This window comes from Zingiber officinale, chromosome 4B, assembly GCF_018446385.1.
Source record: "Zingiber officinale cultivar Zhangliang chromosome 4B, Zo_v1.1, whole genome shotgun sequence".
Lineage (NCBI taxonomy): Eukaryota > Viridiplantae > Streptophyta > Magnoliopsida > Zingiberales > Zingiberaceae > Zingiber > Zingiber officinale.
Genome location: NC_055993.1, coordinates 129,355,234 through 129,367,984, shown reverse-complemented (window position 1 = coordinate 129,367,984; position 12,751 = coordinate 129,355,234). Strand labels below are relative to the sequence as shown.

The following is a 12,751-nucleotide window of genomic DNA, read 5'->3' as shown; positions in this document are numbered from 1 at the left end:
GGATGCAACTAAATATGATTCCATTTTAGCTAAACACATGCCACATCTTTGTGACACATTAGACTGGTCATTACATAGAGAGGATTTCAGCATCATCAGGTGTTGATGGATGCGCAAAAATATTATTCTAAAAGATCTAAAACAGAGGATTTATGATGGAGAAACAAAGCCTTATGGACAATCACAGGGTGACAATCTGCACATACATTTATGGTTTGCAACAGAAGATTGTTTGTAGGTGCTCCTTTTCATGCTGCGAGATTGCACTGGCGTACAAATTCCATATCATAATCCACATACTTTGTCCACAAAGGTCGAAATTGATTCATAGCAATATCAAGCCAAGGTTTCATATTTCCATTAAAATGCACGACGGCAGCATTATTTATCTCCTCCATGCTTATACTTGGATTATACCCTAGTCCAAGCACATGCCAGGACTTGTCTAAGGGTTTTGTTGTGGAGTAGTAAGTGATTAAGCCTGGTGGAAGAGTTCCTAGTTTCCATAGTGTTCGATTTTCATTCTGCAACAACAGCATGTGCTTCAATAATCAATATCAGAACTGAAATCGGTACTAAAGATAATGAAGCATGCAACAATCCTTTTCCTAGTATATCTGAATTGACAGAAAAAAAATCAGGATAAACAATAGGTGGGCAGGTTGAAAGCTTCCCTTTTTAATAGGGAAAGTGACAATAGGCTAAAAGAAAACTATATAGAAAATGTGTAAGATAAAACTTGTCTTTAGCTGCTTATGTGAAAACTAGTATCATATCATAATATGGACAAACAATCATAAGCCAAACATTTTAATGAAACGTCATGTGCAGGAATTATAAAAGGGGTCACCAGTGGTTGGAGCACACCTTGTTTGTACCTTTTTAAAACCTCAAAACAGGTTAGATTTAGTTTTCATTTTGATCAAATACTCTTCTTTTTTTTCAAACCACAAACATAATTTTGTAAGGATACCATTAGAAAGATGGCAACTTACAAGATTCTGCCAGTAATGATATTGCTCGGTGCACTTCTCCTTCCTCCACGCATCAAGATCAAAGAAATTCATCCCGTATGCCCACCCACATGCCTTGGGATCGAACTTCTCCTTGATCAGGGGATGTGAGAAATTCATATACTGTGCATAACGGTGAAAAGACCCAAAGCAAGTCTCAACTGCTCCATTCACCTTCCCATCCATATCAATCTTCCAGAGTGCCGTGAGATCCCGTTGTACCACAATATCATCATCCAAGAACAGAATTCTGTGCAGTTTTGGGTACATCTCCGGTAAGTAAAACCTCAAATGGTTCAGCATAGATAGGTACTTGGGGTTCCTAAACTTCATGTTGGTAGTGTCCTTGGTGGCATTTTCTAGCTTGTTCTCAAAATAGAACCGTTGAAGGTTCGCAGATTCTAGCTGCCTGAGAACGGGCACATAAGAAGAGTTGAGGAACTTGTAATCCTCATAAGCAACAATTTCAATGTGGGCACCGGAATAATCTTTTGAGCGAAACATGACCTGCATCGCCCCAAGGTTCATCCTATCTGTAACAACATGAAAGACATGCTTCCAAGGCTCACGAGCATTGTGAACGGCAGAGTTTACAACAACAGACGCTGCAAGGACATTGTCCGAAAAGATGGCATAGTGGTAGAGTTTGGGATCTTCGAGCTCGGGCGGAGGGGTAGAAGGATCGACGTATCGATCGGGATGGGCAATTCTTTCCTCCATGAGCCGCATGGCGAGACAATGAAGGCTCTTGGGGATGGACTTTGCGGCTATGAGGGAAGAGAAAGCACCAGCCTTCTTGGCCTTCGAGAGCTGTTCGTTGACGGCAAAGATGGTATCTTTCAGCTTCTGAATCTTGAGTTGATTGTCGAAGAAGTCCTTGGCGTCGGCAATGAGGAAGCGAGCGGAACGTATGCGTCCCTTAACACCACGCTCGAACCCCCGGACAGAATCCTCGTCGATCCGCGCGGCGGGATCGAGAAGGGGGCGGTGGGCGGCAAGGAGGAGGGTGAGGTTGCGAGCTAACTGCGCAAAGACCCGAGCATGCTTCGAGCTATCTAGCTTGAGACGGCGCGCGTACGAGGCGTAGGCGGAGGCGACCACCGCGTGATCACCGACTTGCTTCCGAATCAGTTCCGCCCGAGCACGCAAGGGGTCTGGCCCGAGGGAAAGGACCGATCTACGCACCAAACGGAGGCCAGAGAACTGCAGATCTGAGCTCTTAGACGACGACGACGACGACGAATCGTTCTCCTCTGTACCGGCCACCATCGGCGCCGTGGTGGTGGAAGGGAGAAGGATAAGCAAAGCCGCAACGAAGATACAGATAGCAAGGAGGAAGAAGCGACGGGCGGCAGCATTGTGCTTGGATTTCCAATTGGAGATCGCCATTTTGGGAAGCCAAACCAGAAAGCGATAGGAGAACGAGAGGGAGAGGGAGAGGGAGAGGTAGAGGGAGAGAAGTGAAGCGGAAACATTGCTTTTTATTTATTATCTTAATTAATTCATTAATTACTAATCTAGTGATTACTGTGTTTAATCGAGAATTAATCTTCCTATTAAACATAGATTAACGTAATACGACGGATGTAGAGGGTTGGGAAATTTGGGGCGTATCGGGTAGCGTTCCACTCCGGTGGGGCCGGATCGGTTAGGATGAACGGAAGGTGGACGACAGTTGTGATCGTACACATGTGCTCTGCGGCCTAATCGCTGATGTGGACGTGTCGGTGGAGCGGATTGAACCGCACAAATATATGCCTGTGGACCGGGTCAGAGCCGCATAGAAAACAGTCGGGTTTGTTGCCATTACGAATTTAAAAATAATTTGCAGTTTGACCACCATTATAAATATTATTATTATTTATTAAATTCTGACATAGAAAAAAAGATTGCGACCGGTGGCGGACTAAAGACGGCCCGGCCCAGCCCGTTTAAATCTAGACCAGGCCTTGACCCACTAAACCATCTATTGGGTAGTTAGCAGGAATACTAATTTATCTGTGGGGGTTCGGCCATGGCACGGTGAGGAAGCGGTCGAAGTGTTCAAAAGAGGCGAGAGCGGCGATGAGTACCGGAGGCGTAGAGAAGGGCAGTGGAGGCGGTGGGTCTGTCAAGACACCGGCGGACTTCCTCAAGTCGATCCGAGGCCGCCCTGTCGTCGTCAAGCTCAACTCGGGGGTCGACTACAGAGGTCGCTCTTCCCGCCTCCTTTTTTTTTCTCCTTCAGTAAAGTTTTTGCCCTTTTTTTCTACTTAGGGTTTCGCGGTTTCGCCCTTTACTTTCACTCGAATATTCTCTTGCCATCGTGGATGTATGCGTTTTGGTCTTGTTTGTTCGTTTTAGAAGCTAGATCAGTCGTGAATTCGTAGGGGTTGTGCCCTAACCTAACCGAAGAATTTGCAGTTGAGTCCCTATATCAATTAGCTAAGATGGTTAAGTTATTGTTTGGAGGTGTGCGGTGTACATCATCTACATGAGCAGCCTCTGGGGTTTTGACCTTAGACTGCATCATAGTTTTGGAGGGTTCACATCATTAGCAACGTCCACTGAATAGGGAACCACATTAGATTACGAAGTAGAGAAAATAAAGATAGCAGTTACTGTTACTTTGATCTCAGCATCTTTAAAACTTCTTTTTGAAAATTATGAATTGTTCTTGCCTTAGGTGGTTTTAAATTGCTGATAGTAGTTATGCTGTGTAAGTTTGGAATTGAAGCTCTGGGGCTTATCCTATTTGTCTTGAAATCTGTTTGGCAATTTTTTTCTGATCTTGGAGTATTCAAAGATGCTGGATATTTTAGCTATCCTCCTAATATTTTTTTTTTCACAATTTGATTCATGTTGTGTTAGCTAACTTTGGAAAAGGCATTATAAAGAATTTTTGAGTGCTCTCGATGATGTTGTCACACATGTTGTTGAAAGTTTGTGGCATTCTAGAGATAAATGAGCATATCCTCTATGAAGCGATGGTCTATGCACGGTGTGTGTTTCTTCTCTAAAAATGATTGAATAATTTTCCTTAAACTGCCTTTTCACCTTGCGTGTTCTTGTCACAGTCCTCACTTGTTTCCACACAAGAAAATAATAATAATGTGAGTAAATTAAAAACAGATACATTATAAATATCATCCCTTTCATGATCAAACCAAAATGGAAAACATTAGTCAATAATTTGAAAAGTCCTTGTTTGAGGCCTGAACTAAAGAAAATATCCTGGCAGAAAGAAATATGGAGACAGAATCCCCCATGAAAGAATAGTATCCACTCAAACTTCAAATGCCAAACAATATACAATATATTGTTATATAAAGATATTGGTCTAACATTAAATAACTGAATGATGCCTCAATGCTAATTCTACTTCTAAAATGTTTCCAAACAAATCAGCCTTTTTAAAGGCACTAAATGCCACTAGGTACTAAGTGGTTTTAGGGGCTCTGTTCTTTGTGCAGCTGTCCAATCAAAAGTTTGGAGTTCTGTCTTCCCAACTTTTTTTTGTTTCTCTTATTTTGTCTTGTGTTGATCATGGAAGAAACATCTGCAGATGAATATATAATAGATCATACACACTAAATAATAAACATATAATTAATTTTTTAAATTGTTTATCACTTACGAAACAAATATTTATGTCAAGAGGTACAAGTTAGAAGATGGCGAATAGGATAATTTAGTGATTTAAGTCAAGTTTGTTCAATCTATATCATTTAAAGTAAACCAAATCTCTTTTTTTACTGCTAGGTCGTATGCATCCTATTGCCTCCTTCCAAATTCACATAGGTAGCTGGTTTGTAAAACCACTTTGCCTATAAGGGTGACTTATATCCAATATTTTATGTAGTCTCTTAAATTCACCTAGGTTGTTGGTTTTTTAAGCTATGCTAGATGTTAATATAGCTTTGCATAGAAATTAAATGAGTGCTAAAAATTCGTGTAAGGAACCCCATAGTTGATGATAATGATCTTTTGAATGTGGTTTAGGTACCTTAAGATTTACCTGTCCTTAAAGAAATGTGGTTTATAGGGTTCCACATGTATAAAGAAATGTGGTTTATGTGCCTAATTAAGGAGCATGAAAATTATTATCTAGTGCTGAATATAACCTATGTCTTATAATCTTCATGAAATACCTGGGTTGTAGGTATTCTTGCCTGTCTGGATGGGTATATGAACATTGCAATGGAGCAAACAGAGGAGTATGTGAACGGTCAGCTGAAAAATAAGTATGGCGATGCATTCATCAGGGGAAACAACGGTACATCCAACTGATCTGAATCTTCTTAACCTTCCTTTGCTCTTTCCTTTCGCCGGTATGCATTGTCTGACCTTGTTCACGCGCTTATTGCAGTTCTATACATAAGCACTTCAAAAAGGACAGTTGCTGAAAGTGGTTGACTGTTCTCCACAGTCCAACTTGTGTGCTCATCTAGATTGTTTTCAGATTCGATAGGAGTTATTTCGTAGACTTCGACTTTTGGTTATCTCGGTGTTATCTGGTACTGTCTGTTCCACTGTTTAAGGTTTGAACGGGCAAGCCCGTCGTCGTCAACCTTGACTAAAGTTGCAGTGTTTATTATACGCCTTAAACGCAACGCAGCGCAGCGCCTCTTTCGTCCATTGCTGGCGCTGCGGGTGCGTCCTTTGAGATTCGATCGCGATGCGTTACTTGCCGAATCTTTTTGACGCAATCGCCATCGATCACGGCACCCGCACCCGTGCCCTTCACCTACACGCATCCTGCTTAATGAATTCCACAATTACCGTTGTCACTAATAATAATAACAAGGGAAGGCGCAAAAAAGCGGAGAGAAGTTGCCTGCCAGAAGCCGTTCAACGCTGCTACTCCCGGTGGCCGCAGTAGTGGACTGGCGAGCCTCCCTGTCCTGCACCGGCGGTGCACCGCCAACGTTGCACGGTCCCACGGCGCAGTCGTTATGACCCTACTGCTCGTCGCCTTGCCGGGTCACGCAATTCCCATGCCATGGTAAAGTGAGCCTGTTCAAAGCACGAGAGAGAGAGAAGGCGAAGAAGCTACTATTAAATTTTAAATAAAAAAACCGACCGGGAAATTGAAAAAGTCGATTAAACCGGCCAGTTAAAGAAGGCGACAACGTGTCGGTGTCGTTTTGGCTTACCTGTCCGACGTGGCCACCTCGCCCTCGCCTTTCGAACGTTATAAAGGGGTCACGCCCGTTCTTGCTTCACGCCATTTCGTGCGCTGTGCTTGCTGAAGAGCGAAGACATTGGCGTGGTGGTGGGGAGGTTTTGGATCTGGATCGTGCAATGATGGCGGCGCAAGCCGTGGGTTTCTCGTCCGGATCCGGCGACCGGTGAGTCTTGTCTGTCTGTCTGTCTGTCTCGGTGGAGTGGTTCTTGTGGGCTGGAATTCGATCTCGTGTTTCTCTTTTTAAGATCCGATCGCGTTGTTGGTGTTTTTAGAGGAATGGAAGGAGTCCAGATGTTGCAGCAGGAGCCTCTGCAAGTTAGCAGCGATCATGGCATCGGTGAGTGAATGTTCGTCCTCTGCTTCGATTTGTTCTCGAGTCGAGGTTAGGATTGGTTGAGATTGTGCTTTGTGGACGATGCAGGAAAGCAGCAGATGCAGCCCCAAATACGAATCAACCCTAGTGTGTTTAGTGAGCGGAAGAGAGGGCTGACTTGCAATGTCTCCGCTCCCGCAAAGCGCGCTCGGGCGGAGTTCGTCGCTTTGAATGGTTACAATCAGATCGCGGCATCGCCGCTTTTTCCCTATTTGGATCAGGCTGCTGCGCCGGTGAAGCTTGCTGGAACGATTCCCGGGTTTCTTCCGCAGAATCGACCTCCGGAGTCCGGTGCGACTTCGACCAGTGGCCGGCATGACTCGCCGTTGCAGCCCGTATTGTCTTCTTCCGGCGATCTCGTTTCTCTTATCTACAAGCAGAATCTTGAAATCGACGCCTTCATCTGTCTCCAGGTGTCTCGATCTCTCCTTATTCTACTGATCTTTCAGAGTTTTTGTATTGTATTAATGATTAATTTTGATCGATATCAGAACGAGAGGATGCTGAATGAATTCAAGGAGATGAGAAACCGGCATTGCCGGGCGGTTCTATCCTTGTTAGGGAAGCAAATGGCGAAGCGTTTGATGGAGAAGGAAGCCGAGTTACAGAGTGTTACCCGGCGGAACGCGGAGTTGGAAGAGAAGGTGTGGCGGATGAGCGAGGAGAACAAGATCTGGTACAACGTGGCCAAGAACAACGAAGCCGTCGCAAGCAACCTTCAATCGAGCCTTGAACAAGCCCTGCTCCGGGGCGGTGTCAGCCACAGGGACGCCTTTGAGGTCGCCGCCAACTCGGTCCCGGACGCCGACGACGCGGAATCCTGCTGCGAAGCGGAGAACTCCGTGGCGGCTGCTCAGAGGGGGACAGCGTGCAGGGCGTGCGGTGAGAAGGACGTCTCCGTTCTGCTGCTTCCCTGCCGGCACCTGTGCCTATGCGAGGACTGCGATGCCGTCGCCGGCGGGTGTCCGGTCTGCGGCGCCACCAAGAAGACTTCCTTCCATGTGCTGCTGTGCTGATAGACCGCCGGTTGCGGTTCCATTGTCGGTTTCACGGTTTGGTTCCCTTTCAGCGGTTCACTTGCCGGTCAAAGCGAGTGGTGAATGGTCTCTTAATTGCATGCTTCGGAAACTTAACTAATGCAGGGTTTAATTGGAAAATTATTTTGCTTGTTATTATTGTTTTTGTATATAAATGTTTACATTGTATTTTCATTTATTTTCGTCTATTTTATTTGCATATTAATTGAGTAATTAAAAAGTATAGAGCGTTTTCTAGGAATAAAAGAAACTCATAAATCCTTAGGCGTGGCCCAGGTGCCAACAGAGTTTCATCCCTTTATTTCTTTTTTGCTTTGTCTTCCAGGAAGAAGCTTGTTGCTTTCGTTAATGGCGTGGCCCAGGTGCCAACAGAGAACCAAAAGTTAATGCAAAAGCTCTCAGAAAATATTGCAGAATAATAACCTTTCCTGTGAACCACCTCACCCAATTTTCAGGGAGTCACTCATTTCGAGCCTCTGCGACTGGTAGAGGAAGCCTTTGCCTGCCTTGAGACCTGAGGAAGGATATTCTTTCATAACTTTATGTTTATGATTCATAATCAAGCTGTTTATCTAAAAATTGCCATCTCTAGACAATCAAACCAATGCGGTTAGATTGGATTGGAGGGAAGGAAAGAACAAAGAAAAGAAAGAGAGAGGCAAACTCGTAAGGCCCAAGACTTTTGTTTTTGGCACCTTCGACTTTTCTCCTCCTGTTCCACTGCACTGCGCGCATCAGGCCCGGCCACCACGACAAACCTTGGAACCTTAAAAAGATGCTCTCCAGTTTTCTTTGCCTTTTTCTTTTCTTCGTATATGTTTGTCTTGGAACCAGAAAATTAATGGCCGGTCGCAGTGAAACTGGAAGTGGAATTGAAATTGAAAGAGCGATGACTGACGCGACTGTGCACCCCACTGTTGGTGCACTGCGTCTTCCCATGCACTACATTATCAGATTAAACCAGTCTTAACTGCGAGAGGCTTCATCAACGCATCCATCCCTGCAACAATTATTGTCCTCCACTGAATCCATTTAACTTTGTCCACCACCTCCCTGTCTGTGGTCCTCCTAATAAGGACGTGGTGGTTGCCCGAGACTTGTCCTCTCGCTGGCAAAACCTCTTCGTGCATGCTCAAGTGAAGCCACGGCTAGCTGCCTCTGTTCGTTAGCTACGAAACGGAGTACTCATGACCACCAAAACGATGATGACCCAGTGAAGGGAAAATTCTTAAGAGCTTTGATCGATGTCGGAGCTAGACGCCAAACCTCACTGTTTCTGCACCCATGCACCGGGGTTTGTTTCGTAGCTTTTGGTGGAGGGATTCCTTTTCCTTTTTCCTTTTCCTTTCACCCTCATTCTGCAACCTCGGGTGGGACTCAAAGCGCTGCACATCTCTCAGTGAAAGGCACCGGCCTCCATTCGTAACTTATATGGCTGGTTTCCGGACTGACAGCTGAAAGCAATTAATGTGATGGGGATGGCAGTAGTAGTGCCCCGCAGCTTGTTTGTGGTACGGTGTGTCTCGAGGGGCAAAATGGCATCGGTTTTCCTCTTCCGTTCAGTGGCATGGAGATTTTAGTACGTCGGAAAGAGATGAAATGAGAGAAAGAGAGAGGAAATCGGTGCGCTCGAATCATGATCTGGCCACTTGCATCGAGGGGATGAGCACTAGGGGAACAATGTGATACTGCCGTGTCCGACAGGCAGTGTAAAGGAATTAACTAAAGAAATTTAAAAATATAAAAAATTTAAACAATCAAAATAAATTTGAATCAAGAGCTCTCAGTAACACTGTTTTCATTGTTTAGATCATTTTTAAAATTTGACTCGAATATTTTATCTCTTTAGCTCGTTTACGATCCTAGGAATAATACTGAACATTACAGTTAAACCAGATGATCAGACATCTGAGCAGTTAAAATTTTGAGTGCAATAAATTGGATAATAATGATGTTTCCCAAGGATGAGATTACACCAGAGACGAGGACAATGTCTGATGAAGACCCTTATGCCAATGTTATAATCAACATTTGCTTTTGATAGAGCATGGATGTCTTGATTTATCTCCTTTCTGATACGTGTGGGACAGTCTTGAAAGGATCTTCGGATGAAGATTATCATCTTCTTTTTTTTTTTTTTGTCAATATTGAAAATCATAGAATAGGGACTAGCGAAAAGAACTAAAAACTAAGTATTCCTTTTAGTGTCCATTTAGAAGGAGTGTCAGAGAAACGCCCAATATGAGCCCAACTAACCTCAAATAGTAGTTTTTTTTACAATTCAAATATTTGAATTTTATCTGATTAATTTGGAAGATAAACGCCAGTAGACATCCTATTTAATAGTTATTTAATATTGATTTTAACGGAAAAAGAAGACTGTCGTTTTTTTAAAGATAACTTTTAAAATCATATTACTGTCTCTAAATTCTTGTTAAGATAACTGCACATGTAATTAATTATAAAAGGACAAGTAGTACGAAAGTTGAGACATTATGTGTTGTTTTTTATATTAAGAATTATTAAAATAATGGTTCTCAATTCATTTGAGAAGTATTATTGCCCGGACCATGGTGCAATGAAAGTAATGGCAAAGCCGGTCCGAGTAATCTACCCGAGTTGAGCCCTCACAGCAGGTTATTAGTGTCGATGCCGATGTCGTCACCGCCAGGCTGCATTCCTATTTGTTTTTTCTTTTTCTATGATAAATTTGAGTTTATCCCTTTCTAAACTCCCTTGGTCCTCGGGTTACAGCACGGGTAGACTTGAATGTGCCTCCGCCACTGAGTGAAAGTACACCCTGGGGTTCCTGTGCATTCGGATTCAAAATTCAGAAAGTTAAAAAAAATCACCTCCTATATTTGAATCACAAGGATTGTTAGCAGGGAGAAGCCAAAGGAGGGACGATGCTAGCGGTCGTATCCCTCAATTTTTAAGTATAAGAAGTTGATATAGTACATAATAGTAGGGTCCGGTCGTCGATAGTTAAGGAGACGTGATAATTAGAAGTTAAGAGGATGTGACAGTCAACAGTCAGGAGGACGTGACAGTCAACAGCTAGGGAAAGAAGAGATATGACTGCCTGGTGTCATCAGACGCATAATACCCGGTCGGATGCTTACATATCAGGATACAAGATCTGAATCAGGATGTGCAATCAGGGGGAAGCTTAACCTGCTCTGACTGGTCATGTTGTCACAACTTGGTTATATCAACTTCCGATAAGCTCTTAAGCGATCTCACCATAGCTCTCCCTGCCCCTCAAGACTTTGACCAGGTGTTATACCTGACAAATCATCCCGAGCTGCCCTAGTCATACTCGGTCGGGACAGAAGGTGCTACACGACAACAAGGTCAGGGAATCATAACTGTCTGTCAGAGAATAACTGTTGTATGTCAGGGAATATTTCAATGGTCTACGGTCATCTGTGAATGAAATCTTCTTCCAGACCACAAAAGGGTGCCACGCGTCCTCCATCACCAGACATCCGACATTCCCTGATATCAGTCAGACTTCTGAGGTACGCATTCTCATATAAAAAGGGAGGTCCTCTCCCTTACGCAGGTACGCTCTCTCAAACATTCACACTTGTCTTCTATTTTTCTTTCTCCTTTGTACACTATTCTTATGGTGAAAAAGTACCTGACTTGAGCATCGGACGGCCTGCTCTGGAGACTTTTTCCCTAGTTTCTGGCCTCTAACGTTCCGGGTATTTGTCTGAGTGTGCACAAAGCGTAAGTACCGTCGGCTCAGTCATCATCGTGTTGGGACCTTGACGCTCGCTAGAGGAGGGGGGGTGAATAGCGTCTCACCCAAAATGTCGCTTCCTACGATGGTTAGTGTGTACAGCAGAAATACATGACAAACACTAACAAAAGAAGGCAAACCTAACACGTTGTTTAACGTGGTTTAGAGATGAAACTCCTACTCCACGGCTATCTGTAAGGTGGACGATCTTGATCCTTTGGTGGATGACTCCCCGAAAAACCTCCGGTTAACTCGAGTAGCTCCTTATGGGTGGAGAGACCTCGCCACAAACTCTCACAAGCTCTTGATCACTCAAGAAGACCTTAGAGACTCTAATAGGGGTTAACCACCTCTATTTTTGTCAACCTTAGGCAAGCACCCTGAGCTCTATTAAATAGAGCTCGGGTGGAAACACCTAGCTATGTTTTCCGTCACCAGTCGACTAGTCATAAATGAAATTCGACTATTATAAGCCAACGGTCGTCTAGCAGTCGATTGATGAAAACACCAGTCGACTGCTACAGTAACACTATAGTAATGATATAGTATTGCTACAGTACACACTACAGTGCTACAGTGCACAGTAAAATTTTACCTTGAGTACAATCTCTCGTGCACTCGTCCTTGCTCGCACAACCTAGACCTAGCCTTCTGGCCTCCTCCATCAGCTTTATGTCCCTCGGATGTTTTCCTATCCTTCACGCTTTGCCTTCTAGGGCTTCCATTAGCCTTGTCATCATTGTCGGGTCTTCACTGTCAAGAGCCACGCTTCGGGACTTCATACTTTAATAAATCAGCAACAACGATTTCCTACCTACTACAATGTGTTGCTAATTTTAATAAATCAGCAATAACGATGTTGCTGATTTAAATTTTGAGAGACCGTAACTTTTGACTAGAATTGAACTACGAGATTGTTGGTGCAGGGCACATTAGAATTGAACCTGAGTTTTGATATTGTCAAAGGTTCAAGTTAAATCTTGTTGTGATCTAACAAGTTGACTGAGTGTGCAAGTTGTTTATTCAATCTGGAGAAAGTCTTAGTAGATCGTGGAAGCTAGGCGGAAAGACCAAGTGGGTCAAGAGGACCCGACATTATGAAATTAACATAAATTAACATAAAAAACAAGAGAGAAGTAATACAAAAAAAGGAATAGCCTAAATTACGCTTAAACCTATTATGAAATTAAAAGCGCAAAGAAAAATAGATGTAACCGTAATGTGGCTTAAGCGAAACTAATTGATTCAATATCAAAATAACTTGTCCTAAACATCATCTAAGTACAAGTTTAAATAGCTTTCAAAACTCTCAAAAAAATCTAAATGGAAAAAATAACCAACTAGACTTATTTTCTAAGACTTAGTTTCCTAAGATTTAGAACAAAAATTAAATATAATTAAGAAAAACATAAA

General features: G+C 43.3%; 3 protein-coding genes across 4 annotated transcripts; 2 read left to right on the top strand and 1 right to left on the bottom strand.

The window, feature by feature from the left end:
- LOC121976689 (galacturonosyltransferase 8-like) lies at positions 1 to 2,463 on the bottom strand. The gene is made up of 2 exons (XM_042528970.1): positions 996 to 2,463; positions 1 to 524 (listed from the first exon to the last, which is right to left on the bottom strand). Exons 1-2 carry the CDS (start codon positions 2,400 to 2,402, stop codon positions 249 to 251), a joined length of 1,683 nt encoding a protein of 560 aa, XP_042384904.1. The 5' UTR covers positions 2,403 to 2,463; the 3' UTR covers positions 1 to 248.
- Positions 2,464 to 3,003: 540 nt separating this feature from the next.
- Positions 3,004 to 5,562, top strand: LOC121976688 (U6 snRNA-associated Sm-like protein LSm6). Its single transcript, XM_042528969.1, has 3 exons — positions 3,004 to 3,204; positions 5,155 to 5,268; positions 5,362 to 5,562. The coding sequence occupies exons 1-3, from the start codon at positions 3,078 to 3,080 to the stop codon at positions 5,406 to 5,408; spliced, it is 288 nt and encodes a 95-aa protein (XP_042384903.1). The 5' UTR covers positions 3,004 to 3,077; the 3' UTR covers positions 5,409 to 5,562.
- A 129-nt stretch (positions 5,563 to 5,691) lies between these two features.
- LOC121976687 (BOI-related E3 ubiquitin-protein ligase 1-like) lies at positions 5,692 to 7,776 on the top strand. 2 transcript variants are annotated; one of them, XM_042528968.1, is made up of 4 exons: positions 5,692 to 6,343; positions 6,453 to 6,517; positions 6,610 to 6,966; positions 7,045 to 7,776. In XM_042528968.1, exons 2-4 carry the CDS (start codon positions 6,509 to 6,511, stop codon positions 7,567 to 7,569), a joined length of 891 nt encoding a protein of 296 aa, XP_042384902.1. In that variant the 5' UTR covers positions 5,692 to 6,343; positions 6,453 to 6,508; the 3' UTR covers positions 7,570 to 7,776. The 2 variants fall into 2 exon arrangements, with proteins under 2 accessions (XP_042384902.1, XP_042384901.1); XM_042528967.1 differs by having other exon boundaries at positions 6,426 to 6,517; positions 6,602 to 6,966.
- Positions 7,777 to 12,751: the final 4,975 nt, after the last annotated feature.

Excerpts from the sequence above, each read along its gene's own strand:
- LOC121976689 (XM_042528970.1), bottom strand. The coding sequence starts at position 2,402 with ATGGCGATCTCCAATTGGAAATCCAAGCACAATGCTGCCGCCCGTCGC. Across the intron at positions 525-995 it reads ATCATTACTGGCAGAATCTT|AATGAAAATCGAACACTATG; the intron begins GTAAGTTGCCAT and ends CTGTTGTTGCAG.
- LOC121976688 (XM_042528969.1), top strand. The coding sequence starts at position 3,078 with ATGAGTACCGGAGGCGTAGAGAAGGGCAGTGGAGGCGGTGGGTCTGTC. Across the intron at positions 3,205-5,154 it reads CTCGGGGGTCGACTACAGAG|GTATTCTTGCCTGTCTGGAT; the intron begins GTCGCTCTTCCC and ends CCTGGGTTGTAG. Across the intron at positions 5,269-5,361 it reads ATTCATCAGGGGAAACAACG|TTCTATACATAAGCACTTCA; the intron begins GTACATCCAACT and ends CGCTTATTGCAG.
- LOC121976687 (XM_042528967.1), top strand. The coding sequence starts at position 6,297 with ATGATGGCGGCGCAAGCCGTGGGTTTCTCGTCCGGATCCGGCGACCG. Across the intron at positions 6,344-6,425 it reads TCGTCCGGATCCGGCGACCG|ATCCGATCGCGTTGTTGGTG; the intron begins GTGAGTCTTGTC and ends TCTCTTTTTAAG. Across the intron at positions 6,518-6,601 it reads TAGCAGCGATCATGGCATCG|GAAAGCAGCAGATGCAGCCC; the intron begins GTGAGTGAATGT and ends TGGACGATGCAG.